Source organism: Dipodomys spectabilis, unplaced genomic scaffold (genome assembly GCF_019054845.1).
Source record: "Dipodomys spectabilis isolate Male_0828 unplaced genomic scaffold, ASM1905484v1 ptg000002l, whole genome shotgun sequence".
Lineage (NCBI taxonomy): Eukaryota > Metazoa > Chordata > Mammalia > Rodentia > Heteromyidae > Dipodomys > Dipodomys spectabilis.
Genome location: NW_024870679.1, coordinates 44,427,769 through 44,446,001, shown reverse-complemented (window position 1 = coordinate 44,446,001; position 18,233 = coordinate 44,427,769). Strand labels below are relative to the sequence as shown.

Here is an 18,233-nt window from a genome sequence, read left to right as displayed (position 1 = left end):
TGATAAGGTGCTAGCCTTGTGCAAAGAAGCCAAGTGATAGTGCCCAGGCCATGAGTTCAAGTCCCAGTGCCAGCACACAAAAAAAGGAATCTGGAGAAAAAGACTTCTGCAGATAAACAGAAGAGATGAATTGTGGGTGTGTCAGGAATAAGATGATTGCTCCATGACAACCAGAGCTGGACCAGGGCCCATACCTGCTCAAGAATCCCATCTTCTGCATGATAGGCAAAGGACCTTCTCCTCTAGGAAGAACTGATTGGTATGGGCATATGGAGAAAGGAATGAGTCCCCAGGGTGAGTGACTTGGGAGAGGAGGAGATTGTGGGTAATTCATCAAGATGAGGCACACAGGGATGGGAACAGATTTGACCATGTAAGGGGGAGGAAATTCACACACTCATTCAACCATGTATTGACAGGCAGGGTTGTTAACACTGGGGCTAAAGTTTTGAACAGAAAAGCCAAACGGACTGCTGTCATGGACTTTCTGATCTGCTGGAGGTAGAGACAGATAATATCTGAGGGTGAAATGGGACATAGGAGAAAGAGATGGCTGGGAGAAGGTACAAATTTTCAAAGGATACTCAGAAAAGGCTGACATAAAGCAGTGTGCCAATGGCTCATGCCTGTAATCCTAGCTGCACAAGAGGCTGAGATTCTGAGTATCACTGTTCAAAGCCCAGGCAGGAAAAGTCATTGGACACTTATCTCCAGTTAATCACCAAAAAGCTGCTAGCCTTGAGCAAAAAAAATAAAGCTCAGGGACAGTGTCCTCAGTTCAAGCTCCAAGACTGGCAAGAAAGAAAAGAAAAATAAAGGAAGAAAGGAAAGGGAAAAAGAAAAAGAGAGAGGGAATGGAAGGAAAGGAGAGAGGGGAGGAAAGGAGAGGAAAGAGAAGGGAAGGGAAGGGAAGGGAAGGGAAGTCTGACATTTGAACAAAGAGCTAGAGAAGAGGAGGGAGGTGACACCATGGAACTATTTCAAGGAAAAGAGTCCAGGCTAAAGAAACAGTGAGAACAAAGGATTTGATGCAGAAGGCTGATGAACAAGACAAACAGTGGCTTGAAGAGAACAACTCAGGGGAGAGACTAGTGAAAAGGGCTCAGGCAGGTACGAAGCACTCTGCAGACCACTAAAAGGACTTTGATTTTGACTGTGAGTGAGTGGAAGGTATGGGGCAGAGCAGGACATGATCTGCCTTCTGTTTGATCAGTATCTCACCAGCTGCTGCAGGAATAGTAAATGGTGGGACAGAGGATGAACAGCCAGAAGACTGGGTGGAAAGTGAGAGTGATTTCAATGACCCTGGCAAGAAAGAAGGATTGACTGCATCTGGCTGTTGTCGACATACATTTTCCAAGGTATTTTTCATGAAAATATATAAACCAGTTGAACTTAATTACGAAGCGCCTCAGGATTCTGGTAGGGACAGTGATGTCATGTTGCTATTTCAGGAAAATAAGTCCAGGCTGAAGAAACAGCAAGTACAAAGACCCTAAGGCTGCAGACATTCTAACAAGGTCATGAAACAATGAAAGCACATCAGCAAGTGGATTTCCTGAGTGTGCAGGGGTCATGAAGCAGCAGGTGGCCAGGTACTCAGATATGGACCCAGAGCTTCAGCCAAGGTCTGCCCCATCCCACCAGACCCAGTAGCCTGCTCTCCTTCACAGCTCACCACACTACACATACACAAGCATACAACTGAGTGCTCGCACATGGCCAATCTGCAGGCACCTTGGCTTTATTGGGTCATAAATCCCATAAACTCTGATCAGCCTGAACTATCCTAAGAGAGCATCTATCAACAGTCACAGAGGAGTCAGACACAGACAATCAAAGACATAAAATGTACTCAGCTAGAGAACAGTGTAACCCCATCATGGTGTGCAAGTACTACTAATATGTGGTGAGCCTATGAATATCCTAGGCCTTATTTTGCACATCTTGTCTCGTCCCCAAAGTTCCTCTGTCTGGCCTGTGGCAGTGGTGACAGAGAAGCCATGGGGAATAGTGAGTGTTGAGTTCTAAAACACAAATTTCAAGGGCCCCTAAACCAGTGTGGAAAAAGAGGCTGGGGGCAGCAGGGGCCTTCCCAGTGACACTTCCTCAGAACAGGGGGAACCAGGATGGCATCCAGCCACTTGGAGGCCTGGCCCGACCCGGCCCAGCCCCAAGGCTTCAAGCTCAGGAAATCCGGAGACTGGCAAGAGGGCCATCGTTGCCACATCCCCAGCTCTTTAGGACCCCCGAGGCAGGAAGGCATCGGGCTCTTCAGTTTCTCTCAGGCCCCTTCCTGGGAGGAAAGGGCTGCGGGTGCCTGCAAGGGTAAGGGCGCAGGGGAGGCTGGGAGGCCTGGGAGGTGTCGCAATCTCAGTTCCCTGCCTGTCATTAACGACGGAGAGAAGGAACTTGCCCCCTAGAGAAGAGAGAAGCCAGCAGGGAGGCCGGGTGCCCTGCACCACCCTGGTCCCAGTGTGAGTACAGGATGCCCGGGAGGACTGAGTCCGGCCTTTTGTGGAGACCTGGAGTCCCAAGACCCGTCCTCGCTTTTCCAAGGGCAATGTCTGGGAGCCTAGGCCTGGGCCAGACCCTGGCTGTGGAGTGGTCTCTGGGACCCAGGAGTCTGGGATGGAATTTCTCTGGGGAAGGCACAGACAGCCAAATATCAGATTGGGGGTTCCAGAGCTGGACTCGGGGATAGCCATTCCATTCTTACTGCTCCATGCTTCTGTCTCAGAACCTGCACGCCTGCCTGCTCCAGTTGGCCATCTCTCCCTGTCTCCATCTGCTCTCCTTTCGGTCTTTCCTTCTCAGCCCCTCTGGGCCTCCTCGCTGGCTCTCCTGGCTCCCTTTGTCTCTTCACCTGCAATGCTTGGTATCAGACTGTTTCTTAGTCATCCTCCTAGGGCCTTAGCCTCTCTGGGTCATCACTGTGTCTCTTGAGCTTTTTTTCTCCAGCCTATCTGTCTCTCTACATCTCCCCTGCCCCAGACCATTGCCATTCATGAAGATCTCTGAAGATAACATTCTCTCTCTCTTTCTCTCTGCCATGATTAGGAAACTCTCTACACTGGTTTATATCCTCCTTCCCCACCTCTTCCTAGAAAAAGAATTTCAAGAAGGGAGTAGAGAAAGGAGCTCAGGAGGGAGGCGAGGTGCAATGGGAAGGGAGAAAAAAGCAGAAAGGGTGGTGCGACGGCAACCATGGCAAAGAGGTGCTAGGTGTGCTGGGTCACTGAGGGTCAGAACAGCTACAGAGCCTGACAAATGGCTAGAGTAACAGAGCCAAGGAACTAGAAAAAAGGATCTAGAAATGAGGTGTTGGGATCTGTGCAGTGCTACATAAACAAAGCAAGGTGGCAGTCCTAGGAGGCTGTGAGCTACAGCGTTGAGGGTGGGTTGTAGGCCCTGCCAGGCTTCAGGAGCTTGGAGATGCAAGCCATGGGTACTGAGTGCTTGCTCCATCCCTGCACAGCTCAAACGGCTTTTATGACAATTGTCTCATTTTGTCAGAACAACAACCCCAAGAAGCTACTGTTCTTCTTTATTCACAGATGGGGAAACTGAGGCTCAAAAAGGTGAAATAACTTGTCCAAGGTCACAAACTGGGTAAGTGATGGAGCTGGGTTTCTAACTTCTTTTCATACATGATCCCTAGAGAACAGCTAGACACACCAGTCCCCAGGAAACTAAGGAAGAATCCTTGGGCCTGTGTCAGGTCTGGTTCCCCACTCCAGATACAAACAATGAAAAAGGAGAAGGCAGAACCTCACTAGGCATAGGCAATGGCCTCCAAGTGATACGTACTGAGACCACAGGACCAGTAAAAAAAAAAAATGTGCTTAAGAGAGGAACATACACAACGGTGCAATGCTTTATGTGCCTCTCATCATATAAAATAATATTTATCAGAATGAATTCCAGGAAATGGAAACAAGAGATTTTTTGTTGTTGCTGCTCTTTTAGTTTGCTTTTCTTTTTGTCTTGTTTGTTCACTTATCTGTCTTTGGGAGGATAATGGGGGCTTGCAGAAATGGAGGGACAAAGTGTAAACAAATGCAGCAACTGTACCCACTAGACACTACGTTGAAAATGAACTATACAACTTGTGGGTGGAGATGGGAGAGAAAAACTGGGAGAGAGTGAGGGAAGGGGTGATGCCTAAATAGAAGCACACTCGTTATCTGACTTATGGAACTGCAACCCTTTTGTACATCACCTTTATAATAACAATTAAAAAAGAAAAAAATGTTCAAAAAAATGCATGGAGACAGAAGCCAGTCTCATCTTCCTTACCTAGTAGGAGGAAAGCTAGCCAACCACTGACTAGTTACCAACCACTGACTACCAGACAGGGTGTTGTACAGATTTCTCACTGCACAAAATCGTCCCAGGGAGGCTGGAATCCAGCCCGTTCTCCAGCTGTCAGGGCCTAGTCCAGGAAGCGCTTGCATTTTTTCTGATTTGCACAAAGGTGACTTATGGGCCCAAAGTCAACAGGTACCCTGAAGGAGAGCACACTGTCACTCATGGCTCCTTCCCCTGCTCCTTTCCTGGCAGGCAGACATAATAACTATGCCACTCACAGTGCAAGGGCATCATTTTGTGCTTCCCTTCCAAATCCCTGTGTGCTGTGGGCCACTCTTACCTTCATTTTGCAAAGACAGGCCAAGTAACCTGGCTGAAGCTGCACTGTGGCAGAGCAAAGATTATGGGCAGCTTGGATTCCAAATCATGTGACTTTAACCACCTCTGTCTACCTCTAGGTAAGCAATAAGTTGACACCATGGCAGGACTGGGAGCCTGTGGCCTGGCCAGAGCTGCCCTGATCATCCTGCTGCTCCCTGGAAGTAAGTGTGGAGCAGTGGGGAGTCACCAGCGATGGAGGGTGGGGTGATATGGAAGGAAGCCTTTTCCTGCACAGCCACATGGCTCTAAGCTTCTCAGAGACTGAGCCTTATGTGGGGCTGTTGGTCCCCCCACCACAAAAATACTGACAGGACTGGGAGAGGGGGAGGTCCTTCTGCAAATCTCTGCCTGGCTGTCAGAAGGAGTCTTGGCAGACAGCAAAGAATCCAGCAGAAGCCACAGGGAGACAGGTTTCATTCCAAGACTCTGTCTTGACAGGTGAAGAGCTCCATGGCTATGCAAGCTGAGGCCAAGTTAGATAAGATCAGTAAGTTTGAGAGCAATACTTTGACATTTCAGACCACATACAGCCTCTGTTGTTTTTTTTTAATTTTGTGCCTTTAAAAATATTTTAAAGGACTGGAAAGATAGCTTAGTGAGTAGAGTGCTTGCTTTGCATGCATGAGGCCCTGGGTTCAATTCCTCAGCACCACATAAGTAGAAAAACCTGGAAGTGGTGCTGTGGCTCAAGTGGTAGAGCACTTGCCGTGAGCTAAGAAGCTGAGGGACAGCACCCAGGCCCAGAGTTCAGGCCCCACAACCGACAAATATACAGAGCGAGATATAGAGATAGAGATAGATTTAATGTTACATATAGATAATCTATATATAATATTATATGTGTGTGTGTGTGTGTGTGTGTGTGTGTGTCAAGCCTAGTGCTGATAGCTCATGCCTGTAATTCTAGCTACTCAGGAGGCTGAGCTCTGAGGACAGGGATTGGAAGCCATCTTGAGCAGGAAAAGTCCTTGAAACTCTTATCTCTTATCTATAATTAAGCACCAAAAAAGCAGGAAGTGAAGCTGGGTCTCAACTGGTAGAGAGCTAGCCTTGAGGAAAAAAGGCTCAGGGACCGTACCCAGGCCCTGAGTACAAGCCCAAGGACAGGTACACCACACGTGTACACATACACACACACACACACACACATACACTATATATATATATATATATGCATATATATATATAGTTTTATAAATGTTTGGTTTTATAAATTTTATATATATATAACTTTCTAAGCAGGTAAGCCTACCACTTGAACCACACCCTCATATGTTTCTGCTTTATTTCTGGAGTTAGGGTCTCTCATTCTCATCCAGGCTGACTTGGACCACAATCTTCTATTTACACTTCCTTTTGTAGCTAGGATGACAGATATGTGCCACCATGCCCAGGTTATCACTTGGGATGGGGTCTTGTGAAATTTTTTTGCCTAGGTTGGCCTTGATGGGAGCATCAAGGCCTCCCAAACTCTGTCTCCTGAGTAGTGGGGACTATAGGTATATGCCACTATGCTTGGCCTTTTTTTTTTTTTTTTGGTGGTACACTGTATTGAACCCAGCCCTCCTGCTTGCTCGGCCTTCAGCCCATCTGAACTTACTTGTCTATCAGGCTACACAAAAACACTAACATATACCAGGCTCACTTAATAAGTAAGATGGAAGTAAAGCTGTAGTTCAAGAAATAGAGGGCCAGCCTTGAGAGAAAAGCCAAGTAAGAACACCTGACCACAACCTTCATTAAAAACTAAGTAAATGTAGTATAGGATGTACAAGCAGCACATGGCGCCAATTTTATTTGCAGCTATTATGATAGTACTCCAACTCAAGTATACAAGTTACACCTTTGTCACCGCCTTCACTAAGTCTTGAACTAGTGCAGAATTCAGCTGTGGTAGAATGCTGATGTTAGCATGCCTCGATGTAGCACACTCATTCTTGATAGTCATGTGCTATGTAAGCCCCTGATTCACCATGACTATATTCTTAGCCAGGTGCTACATAACAGGAAGAAGAGATTTGCTTTTAATAGCTTAACTCATCTAAATATCATTACTTCCTATTCTGGGGTAACCTGTAAGTCATACTAAAAGTTTTTTTTTAATCCTTTTTGTTTTTAAGCTGCTTTCAGATTACCAGGGACTCCAACTTGATGTATATAATTGTCACTTGCATGTTTATATACTTGACTGTTTTTAATGTACCTGGATTTTCCTTTTGATATGGCAAAGATACATAAAACGGATAGTAACATAGGACATAACTGCATGTGAGCTTAGTCATTTTAGAGAACTTCTTACCAAGTTCTGTTTTTCAGTCAAAGCCTGCATCATCTCATCCCTAGTTCCCTTGTGTTATTTCTTCAGGTGCTTGCTGCTCTGCTTCTGTTTTTACCACTTTCTTGAGCTATCAACTTAGCTTTTTACTTTCTCAATTTAAAAATCCAGTTTTCATTTTGTGTATTTGTTTTTGTTTATTGGTTAGGAAAATAAAACAGGATGTTCAAAACAAAAAAGTTAATTTGCCCAACCTTTCTGAACCTCATCTGCTTAAAGGATATTAACAGATTAGATGCATCTTCCCTACCATCTCTAAACATATACATATATGTGTGTGTACATATATATATGTATATATATATATGAGTTGCTGTGGGGAGTTTTCAATGGGTCCATACAGCAATATTCCCTCCAATGTGTAGGCCTTTCTGTGTTTATTTATACATCACATACTATTGATATACTGTATGTAATGTATATAGCTATTGTCCTGTTGACATTTAGAATACATTTTTTCATTGCCCATACAATGCTGGTTAAAAATCACTTAATACCATTGTTTTCTTGATGTGATAGGTCTCCCAAAGTGTATATGTTTGCTCAATCACATGACTTTCTCAACGTTATCAGCAATGTACACAAGTGCTTTTCTCTGCATCTTTGTGAAATCTAAAAGTAGTCTGTCTTAAATCTTTGTGAATGTAACTAGCAATAACTACTCTATCTCATTTGTTGTTTTAATGTATACTCCCACCTGTACATGCTATGTTACCCCCCAAGTTAAATAAATGGTTGGTCTTATCAATGTGAAAAAAAAGAACACCTGAGTTCAAGCCCCCCTACTAGTACAACAAAAAGAAAAGAAGACATAATAAGCAAGCCATATGTACAAGATTTAAACATGGACAGGGCTGGGAAGGTGGCTCAGTGGTAGAGCGCTTGCCTTGCATGCATGAGGCCCTGGGTTTGATTCCCCAGCACCACATAAGCAATAAGGAAAAAAGCCGGAAGTGGTGCTGTGGCTCAAGTGGTAGAGCGCTCGCCGTGAGCTGAAGAGCTGAGGGACAACGCCCAGGCCCAGAGTTCAGGCCCACAACCGGACCCAAAAAAAGATTTAAACATGGACAATCAATCTAGTTGTAATGCCAGGCTCTTACCCAGCATACCACAATTGCCTTTCTGGGGAATAATGTGCCTTTGAAGTGCTGTGATCAAGTGGGGATTATACAATCAGAAGTTTAAATTCAAAAACCACAGCTTGCTGTAGCTGAGGGATTCTTATCACCCTAATCGTTGCTTTTACCATCTTCAGATAGAGAGTGTGAGAGGACAGCGGTCTCTGGTGAGGAACTAGAGCTAGCTTGCAAGAACAGATTGTCATGTCTCTTCAGTTCTCTGGGGAGAGCACTCTGCTAACTTGAAATCAGCCCTACTGGGAGCATTTACATTATGGGAAGAGGAGCATCCTACAAACTAGAGGTGTTCAGAGCCCATGTTGAAGGCTGTTGATAATAAATGTTAATGACAAATTGTTACCTCTGTCTCACTCCAGATAGCTTCTTGCTTTCAGAGATATGAGGCAGATTAGGGCCTTAAGACTAGGACAAACTCTAAGACCCAGCCCAGTTCTGCCCAGCACAGGAGTCCTTCAATAAGCACCCTCCTCACCCTACTCACAGGCCTGGAGAAATGTGGGCAGATTAACATCTCAGCCCCTGTTGTCCGTCTGGGAGATCCTGTCACGGCCTCCTGCACCATCAGCCAGAACTGCAGCCATCTGGACCCAGAGCCACAGATTCTATGGAGACTGGGGAAAGAGCAAGAGCAGCCTGGGCAGAGGCAGCAGCGCCTGCCCGATGGAACCTGGACATCTACCATCACCCTGCCCTACCTTAACCACACCCACACCTTTCTCTTCTGCTGTGTGCAATGGGGCAACCACCCACAGATCCTTGACCAAGCTGAGCTACAGGCAGGCTGTAAGTTTTCCCAGCTGGCTATCCATTCCCTCTGCCTCAGATGCCTTCCTTCCAACACCAGGAAAAGCGGTGCCTACTGAGCTCTTGCTGGGCTCACACTTTATGGACGTGTTATCAGGGGAGAGTCTCATTTTACAGATGAGATCACACACTAAGACTGGATGGAGCCAAGATTTCCCTTGGGTAGTGTGGCTCTAACACCACTCCTCTGTGTTGCTGTTTAGCTCCTCCCTGGAGACCAGCCTCTGCCCGCAGAACTGGCTCCCAGTTCCTTCCACCCCAGTCTCAGCTTTCTTTGCAAACTTAGCAAGATGTAGTTTTTGCAAAGCCAATACATAGGGAAAAAAAAGAAAATCCAAAGTTCTTGTCTAAAATCAATAATAATGCTGGACACTGTTGGCCCATGCCTGTATTGTGAGCTACTAAGGAGGCTAAGATTGGGAGGATTACAGTTCCAGGGAGTCCAAGCAAAAAAGTGCACAAGACATCACCTCAGGGAAGAAGCTGGGCACTATAACAGAAGCATAAAAGAAAATTGTAACTCAGGCTTGGGCCTGGCAAAAAATGAGACCCTATCTCAACATAACCAGTGCAAAATCTTAAAAGGACTGGAGATATAGCTCAGGGGTAGAGTGCTACCTAGCAAGCATGAGTCCCTGATTCCAAATCCCAAGACCACTCACACACACACACACACACACACACACACACACACACACAGAGTAATAGGCTGAATATAGTGACATGCACCTGTAATCCCAGCTATGTGGGAGGTAGAAGTAGGAGGATTTGAGTCCAAGGGCAACCTGGGGAAAAAAAAAAACATTCCTGAAAAATAATCTAGACTGGAAGCATGGCTTAAGTTGTAGAGTACTTCCCTACCAAGCTCTAGGCTATCTAGGCCCTGAGTTCAAGCCCTAGGGTTGGAAAAAAAAATCAGTAATGGTAGCAGTTAACACCTGCTGCCTGCCAGCATTGTCTGAGCATCGTTATGTATGAGATTATACAGCACTGTAACCCCTCTGTATAGTATTTATACAATAAAAAACATATAAAAAAAATTTAAAGAGGTTAGAGAGCCCTTGTAATAACTTAGGAGACAGAGGTGTTGCCACTACCCCCACTCTACAGATGAGGAAACTGAGGCACAAGGCAACTGAGCAACTTCAAGATCATATGGCTAATGAATGGCAGAACCAGAATAAAAGCAAAAACCTAGAGGACCCCTCCAGGCAAAAGGGTCAGGAGTGGGAGGACAGAGGTCATGGTGGGGGAGGGGAGCACATGGTGGGTGTCTATAACACTTGCCCTATACCTCCTGTAAGCTAACCTGGCTCCTTCCGGGGCTGCCCCTGCAGGGTCACACTGCATGAAAACCGAAAAGGTGACCCCAGAGACACCAGCCCTGAACCTGGAAGTAAAGTCATTAATGCAGATGGGAGTTTTCTAAGTGTCTCACATTCTTCCCCCTCCACACACAGACCCTCCAGCCGTACCCTCCAACCTGTCCTGCTTCATGAACCTTACCACCAACAGCCTCACCTGCCAGTGGGAGCCAGGACCCAATACCTACCTGCCCACCACCTTCATCCTAAAGAGCTTCAAGTGAGTAGGGGCCATGACCCTAGCCCCCTTCCTTTGGGTCCTGGGGTGGCACACAAGGAGGAATGTAGGGGTGAAGAGCCAGAGACAAAGATGGAGAGAGAGAAGAGAGGAGAAGGGAATCTCGATTTCTTCCTCTGCTTGGCACCCAAGATTGGCCTTTTGGCAGGAGCCGGGGCAACTGTCAGACCCAGGAGGACTCTGTCTTTGACTGCGTGCCTGAGAAAGGGCACAGCTACTGCTCCATCCCCCGCAAACAGCTGCTCTTGTACCAGAACATGGTCATCTGGGTGCAGGCAGAGAATGCACTGGGGGTCCGTGAGTCCCCACAACTGTGCCTTGATCCTGTGGATGTTGGTGAGTGCCACTGGGTGCAGGCAAGGGAGGGAAGGATCCCCAATGTGAGTAGATGCAGAGAGGCACAGAGGAGACAAATTCCCAGCAATAAACAAGACAACATTGGAAGTCCTAAAAGAAAGGCAGGGAAGAGAGACAGAGACAGAGACAGAGAGGATGCAGCTGGAGACAAGGATGGGGACAAGACTGGGAAAGCAAGCTCATTTATTCTTTTTTTTTTTGCCAGTACTGGGGCTTGAACTCAGGGCCTAGGCACTGTCTCTGAGCTGCTTTTTTGCTCAAGGCTAGCGCTCTCCCACTTGAGCTACAGCGCCACATCTGGCTTTTTTTTTTTTTTAATTGTGAAAATACTGTAGAGGGGTTACAATTACATGGGAAAGATAATGAGTGCATTTCTTATCAAACATTGTAGCCTCCTCCTTTGTTTCCCCTTCCTAGCCCTTTCCATCCTCCCCCCACCTCCCCCACCCAATCCTCCCCTTCCCCCCTTCCCCGCCAAAGTTGTAAAGTTCGTTTTTCAACATAATGACTTGTACATCTCATTGTTGCAATGGGTCCACCTGTATCCCTATGTAAACAACGTGTTTTTTTTTCCCTTCCCCTCCACAAATTACACCAACATCAAATACAATGAAAGCAGGGGTTATACCATGGGGGAGGGGCATACAAAGCAACAAAGAAATAATCTTATAAATGTGTTAGAAACAATCACATGAAAGAAAAAAAAACATTTGAATACATACCTTAGGGTTCATTTTCCTAACATCAACTTATCTGACCTTTTCTGCTTGACTCAGACATATACTAGTTACCTGGCTTTTTTTTTCTGTTTATGTGGAATTAAGGAATCGAATCCAGAGCTTCATGCATGCTAGGCAAGCGCTTTACCACTAAGCCACACTCCCAGCTCTGCTCATTTATTCTTTCAGCTAATTTCTTAAAATGTTCACTGTGTATGAGATTCTACTTGAGATCTTGAAGATGCAGGTGGGAAAGAAAATGTCAAAAGTCTTCCCTCAGAATGTTGTGTCTGGCAGGAAAAATAAATAAAATAGACTGTCAGGTGACTAAAAAAGGTGACAACTAAGTAGACCTTTGGAGGAACTAAGGGAGTATGTCACTGGACACCTGGAAAGCAAGTGTTCTAAGCAGAAGTAACAACTAGTGCAAAGGTCCTGGGACATGAGTGTGAAACAGAGACAGAGAAAAACAGATACAAACACAGAGACAGAATGTGGGCATATGAACAGAGATGAAAAGACAAGACAGACAACACGGATGGAGACCTAGGAAGGGAAATGGACTCACACAGAGGGAGAAAAGAGCTAAGGCAGAGCCTTATAGGGTGGGATAGGGAGACGTTTGACCACCTATTCCTTGCAGTGAAACTGGAGCCCCCCACAATGTGGGCCCTGGAGCCTAGTCCTCAAGCGGCCCCACCCCAGCCATACTGCCTCTGGTTTGGGTGGGAGCCATGGAAACCAAGCATATATATGGACCAGGAGTGTGAGCTGCGCCACCGGCCACAGCAGGAAGGAGCCAGCTGGGCACAGGTGAGGCAGGGGTTGGACTGTCAGGGCCTGAGGTGGGAGATCAAGGAGGGGGTCGAGTGTGAGCTAAGCCCTGAAAGGCTCAGACTTATGCCCCCCATTCTCTGTCAGGTGGCTCCCCTGCCCTCCAGTATCCACCAGTATGAGCTCTGTGGGCTCCTTCCAGCCACGGCCTATGCCTTGCAAATGCGCTGCATCCGCTCACCCCTGCCTGGCTACTGGAGCAGCTGGAGCCCCAGTATGGAACTGAGAACCACAGAATGTGGTGAGTGGGTGACGAGGACCCAGGCCAGTTCCCAGCACCCTCCCAGACAAGACTCCTCATACTCCATCACTCCACCCACAGCTCCGGCCATCAGACTGGACACGTGGTGGCGGCGGCAGAGGCAGCTGAACCCTGAGATAGTGGGCGGGCAGCTATTCTGGAAGGTGACTTCATCAAAGGATGTGCTTCTACCAGATACTTCCTCCCCCCCCCCAGGTCCCCATGGCTGGGGCTCAGGATTCCCACAGGCCAGGGCAGGGGGCGGGGGAGGGCTTGGGTACATTTACATGTGATGTGCCCAGGAAACTGAGAAGTGACCTAAAGAGGCTGCAATGCAGGACCCACTTGTGCCTCAAAGGATCTGTGCAGTGCTATGTGCACAGACCGGCTTCTTCCTTCTCTCCTTCCTAGAAGCTGGAACTAGGGAACAGAGAAAGTAGAAGAGGGCCGGGGGGGGGGGGGGGGGGAGGAAAGGAGAAAGGGAAGGAGGGAAGGAAGGAGGGAAGGAGGGAGGGATGGAGAGAGAGGAGTTATCTGGCTCTGGCTTGGGAACTTAGTTCCTAGGACTAGCGCTCCTCCACTTACAAGAAGCTGGACAGACCTCTTACCATTTTCCTCCTCACCTGCCACAGCCAACGGCCCTGGAGGAAGACAGCGGGCGGATCCAAGGATACCTACTCTCCTGGAGCCCCTCAGGCCAGCCAGGGCTGGTCATGTCCCTCTGCAACACCACAGAGTTCAGCTGTACCTTCTCCTTGCCCTCCGGAGCTCAAGAGGTGACCCTTGTGGCCTACAACACAGCAGGGACCTCTCAACCCACCCCAGTAGTCTTCTTGGAGAGCAAAGGTAAAAGAGGGCCAGCAGCCAGAAGAGCAGGGGGCCCGAACAGGTAAATTCCAAGACTAGACTTGCCTGAGTTAAAGTAGAGTCCCATCACATGCTAACCGAATGATCTGGGCAAGTGAATTCCCTCCCCCACCTTTGTCTACTGAAGATATTAGTAAATGGCTGAGTGCCAGCAGCTCATGTCTAGAATACCAGCTACTTGGCAGGCTGAGATCTGAGAATCTCAGTTAGAAGCCAGCCAGAGCAGAAAAGTCCATGAGACTTATCTCCAGTTAACTGCCAAAAAGAGCTGGATGGAGAGCTGTAGCTCAATTGATAGAGCACCAGTCTAGAGGCAAAAAGCTAAAAGACAGTGCCAGGTACTGAGTTCAAACCCCATATTGGCACACACATGCACACACATGTGCACATGCACACACACAAACCCCACACACACACACAATCCAGTAAAGGCAAACAATCACAATACAACTTAAAGCACCATAAACACAAAGCACCATATCCTTCAGTGCCAACTATTACTATCATTAGCCAGAACCAGGTAAAGCTGCTGGTGGTATCTGTACATGCATGTGCAAGTGTAAACACACAATAATTCCTAAGATTCACACTTACAAGCTGTGTGGCCTTTGATAAATTACTGAATGTCTCTGTGTCTCTCATTTTGTTCATTGATATACTGGAGACAAAGATAGCATATATCCCTGGTGGGACTGTTAAGCACCTGGCAAATTCACATATCAAGGACTATGCCTGGCACATACCAGGAAGTGTCTAAAGTTGTTCCCAGGATCAAGTGTTCCAGTGATGGATGCCATGCTAGGGTTATTCTATATCCATCTCATTTTCTTTGCACCAAGACCCCACATAGTAGGAACTTTTCTTTACCGATGAAGACACAGGCTCAGATGTTGACTCAGCCTAGGTCAACCAGCCTATAAATAGCAAAGCCAGGATTGGAACCTAGGCATCTGGCTTGGAGGCCTGCTTCTTTTCACCTTTATTCCCACTGTCTGCAGGCCCACCCCTGGCTGGACTTCGCGCCATAGCCCTAGACCCTCACAGCCTCTGGGTGGGTTGGGAGCCCCCCAGCCCTCAACCTCAGGGCTATCTGATTGAGTGGGGCCCGGGCCCCACGGGCAGCAATAAGACCTTGAAGATGGAACACAACGGAAGCATCACAGAGACACTGCTGAGGGGTAAGCCAGAGCTGGAAGGCAGGGCTGGGGGCCAGACATGGAAGGGGAAGATGAGGAGGTCATGCTTGTAGCAAGAGGAGCCTGAGCTGCCGGGGGGGGGGGGGGGATCCCCAAGCTTTCTTTAATCTCCTTCTCATCTAACAGCCTCACAATCTGGAAGTTCTTCTTGCAGTCTAATCTGATTTTCTCTTCAGCCCTACCCTTGCCACTCTTCTAACTCTGTCTTCACTTCCTAACTCCCATCAAATGATCTAAAGAATAGATTGCAGCAGTTAGCCCTGACCAGAGGTCTGAGATTTGCTCTGATCATCAGCAGAGATACCCCTCAATCAGAGTGACTACCCTTTCTTCTCTCTACAGAGAATATCAGGCCCTTTCAGCTCTACGAGATCACCGTGTCTCCCCTGTATCCAGGCACCGTGGGACACTCCCAGCATGTCTACACCTACTCCAAAGAGATGGGTTCGTCAGCCACCAGCCCATTTCCGGAGTCCTTCCCCCTCTCTCAGGGTCTGCCAGGGCGTGAGGAGTGAGGAATAAGGGGAAACATTCCCCTTCCTCACCTACTCTGGATCCCAACCCTGAGTACCCCTGAGTTACAGTCACCCCTGCAGCTGAAAAAAAATTGAGACAATGAGTCTGAGGGAAATTAGGGAGCAGGTTTTATAAAATTCAATTGATGGCTTCAACAGTAATCAGGTGCCACATCTGAAAGACATTAGACAGAAGCCCTGGCCTAAATTCAGAGAGTAAACAGCAGGAATTGGTTATAAATCAGACAAAACTCAGGCCTGGCAGAAATTGCAGCTGAAGAATTTTCAATCAAACAGAACTAGATTCAAATCCAACCTCTGCACTTAGGACCAGTAGATGGAATTCAGATAAAAACCCTAGGAAGACCAGGCATGGTGGTTCACATCTGTGATCCCAGCAAGGGTTAGACTAGGTTACATAGCAAGACTTAGTCTCAAGCAAACAACTGAAAGGAAACCTTTGGAAAGATAAGTCTTAGACAAATGTTGCCTTGAACTCTTCTTTTCCCCACATGATGTTTAACTCAAGACAAGAGCTCATCATGTAACCCACACTAGGCTTGAACTCTACTTCTTCATGCCTCTACTTCTTGAGTGCTGCTATTACATGAATGTGCTGCCATACTCAGTTCCTTGGACTCTCTTTTCTCACCCACCCACAGGATGGGCCAGTTCCAGAGCCCAGGGACCCACAAGGCTCTCAGCTCTGCTCTGGCCCGTTTCCTCCAATCCTTCCACTTCTCTCTTCCCACAGGTCCTCCCCATGCCCCAGAGCTGCATCTAAAGCACATTGGCAAGACCTGGGCCAAGCTGGAGTGGGTACCCAGGCCCCCTGAGCTGGGGAAGAGCCCCCTAGACCATTATACCATCTTCTGGACCAACACTAAGGACCAGTCCTACTGTGAGTCTATCCTCAGCTCCTCATAGCTACAGAAGATCTGGGAGGGGGGTGCTCAGTAGCCCTCTAGGGGGTTCAGCACCCCAGCCTAAGTTGACCACATACCCCATCCCACCCCACCCTTAGCCACCATCCTGAACACCTCCTCCCACAGCTTTGTCCTGCATGGCCTGGAACCCGCTAGCCTGTATCACATCCACCTCATGGCCACCAGCCAGGCTGGAGCCAGCAACAGTACAGGCCTCACTCTGATGACCTTGGCCTCAGGTAAGGGGAGAGGGGAGCTGGCAGAAATGGCTATGGGGATTGTGTCCACCTGAAGGATTTTGATTTTGAGAGAAGATATGAATGTGCTTCTGGATCCCATGTCAGACCATGGATTCCCCCAACCTAAGTCAGAAACTCAGCCCCACTCCTGGATCTCAGTCTGGGGAGGAGACCCAGCCTCATCCATGGATTCCAGCCTGAAGGAGAAGTCCCAACCTCACCCACAGATCCTAACTTGCAGAACAGTTCATCTTTTCCACATGCACACTGACCTCTTCTGGCTTTCTCTTCTCTAACCCTAGGGAATTTGGAGCTCTACATATTCCTGGGCCTGTTTGGCCTCCTGGTTTTGCTCATCTGCCTCTGTGTGGCTACCTGGTTCTGGTACAGCCCCAGGTAAGATCGGTTGAGAGAACTGGCTCTTACCCACAGGGCACTGCCAGCTGGTGAGCAGAGGAGGGGTGGCAATCTAAGTCCCTTCCAGCCTCATCCCCCCTATACCCCACTTCACCCCTCCTCAGCTGCTGGGATGAGATGAAAGGAAGGCAGGCTGGGAGGGTACACCTGACCTTTCACCTTCCCCCTTCTCCAGCAGGAAGAATCCCCTCTGGCCAAGCGTGCCAGACCCAGCCCACAGCAGCCTGGGCTCCTGGATACCCAAAGCCATGGCAGAGGTGAGCACATGAAGGGAGAGGGAAATGTGGCTGGGGCTGTTAGCTTCAGGTTCAAATAAAAGTGAAAGAATACTCTTCCGAAGATGAGCACACAGGGTTTTTGCATCATGATGCGCAAGAGTTGCATCCTTTAGGAGCGATACAGACCTAGATTTGAATGGCAATTGGACCATCTCAAAGCGTCAGTCACTTCACTGTGTGGTGGGAGGGGTCACCATGCCGGGCCTGAGAGGATAGGATATTTTGCAGGTCCAACTCTATATTCTACCACATAGCACAGGAACATCCCCACAATTACCCTGATTCAGAAAGAATAGTATCTGGAACAGATATTTGAAATGAACCATTCCTTCACTTCCTGTCTCTGTGTCCAGGAGATCTTCCCACTGCCCAGCCTTTGGGACTCAGGAATGCCACCCATCACCAAGATCACTGTGCTGGAGGAGGAGAAGAAGCTGGGGTCCTGGGAGTCCAGTGACAGCTCAGAAACCTGCAGCCTTCCCACCACAGTCCAGGCCTACATACTCCAGGGGGGCCCAAAAGCAACATCCACCCCACCCCAGCCCCAGTCTGGCACCAGTGACCAGGTCTTTTATGGGCAGGTGCTAGGCAGCCCAACCAGCCCACGACCAGGGCACTACATCCGCTGTGACTCTACGCAGCCCCTTCTGGGAAGCCTCACCCCCAGTCCTAAATATTATGAGAACATTTGGTTTCAGAATAGTCCCTTGGAGACCCCCATGGCTCCACTCCCAAGCCAGGAAGATGACTGTGTCTTTGGGCCACTGCTTGACTTTCCCCTCTTGCAGGGGCTTCGGGTCCATGGTATGGAGGGATTGGGAGCCTTCTAGGGTTTTCTGGGGTCTCTTCATCTGGAGCTACCTCTGTCTAGAGGAAAGGAGAAGTTGGTAAGCCCATCACTAAAAAAAAAAGTTACCAGCCCCAGGAAAAGTAGAAAGGATCCAAGTTTCTCCCTGTTCCTGGCCTCCATCATCTCTCCTTCACCCTAACCTCCATGTGCAGGCCTCCCAGACCACCCCATACTTGAGCCAGATAATGTTCCATCCAGCCCACCTGCTAGCCTTTTGTGTCT

The 18,233-nt window shown here is 48.1% G+C and overlaps 1 protein-coding gene across 3 annotated transcripts; it reads left to right on the top strand.

The window, feature by feature from the left end:
* The first annotated feature begins 2,313 nt into the window (after nt 1-2,313).
* Nucleotides 2,314-18,060, top strand: Csf3r (colony stimulating factor 3 receptor). Of its 3 annotated transcripts, none has more exons than XM_042684224.1 (17): nt 2,314-2,328; nt 3,558-3,612; nt 4,770-4,853; nt 8,650-8,949; nt 10,431-10,554; nt 10,721-10,908; nt 12,292-12,461; nt 12,570-12,723; nt 12,805-12,887; nt 13,356-13,569; nt 14,589-14,768; nt 15,129-15,230; nt 16,056-16,202; nt 16,326-16,466; nt 16,769-16,862; nt 17,059-17,140; nt 17,515-18,060. In XM_042684224.1, the coding sequence occupies exons 3-17, from the start codon at nt 4,790-4,792 to the stop codon at nt 17,989-17,991; spliced, it is 2,520 nt and encodes an 839-aa protein (XP_042540158.1). In that variant the 5' UTR covers nt 2,314-2,328; nt 3,558-3,612; nt 4,770-4,789; the 3' UTR covers nt 17,992-18,060. The 3 variants fall into 3 exon arrangements, with proteins under 3 accessions (XP_042540158.1, XP_042540166.1, XP_042540148.1); XM_042684232.1 differs by lacking the exon at nt 2,314-2,328 and adding an exon at nt 2,401-2,477 and having other exon boundaries at nt 17,062-17,140; XM_042684214.1 differs by lacking the exon at nt 2,314-2,328 and adding an exon at nt 2,401-2,477.
* Nucleotides 18,061-18,233: the final 173 nt, after the last annotated feature.

Bases quoted from the DNA above. Each gene is read 5' to 3' on its own strand.
- Csf3r (XM_042684224.1), top strand. From the start codon at position 4,790: ATGGCAGGACTGGGAGCCTGTGGCCTGGCCAGAGCTGCCCTGATCATC. The intron at 12,724-12,804 runs GTGAGTGGGTGA...CTCCACCCACAG, and splicing joins ACTGAGAACCACAGAATGTG to CTCCGGCCATCAGACTGGAC. The intron at 16,863-17,058 runs GTAAGATCGGTT...CCCCTTCTCCAG, and splicing joins TGGTTCTGGTACAGCCCCAG to CAGGAAGAATCCCCTCTGGC.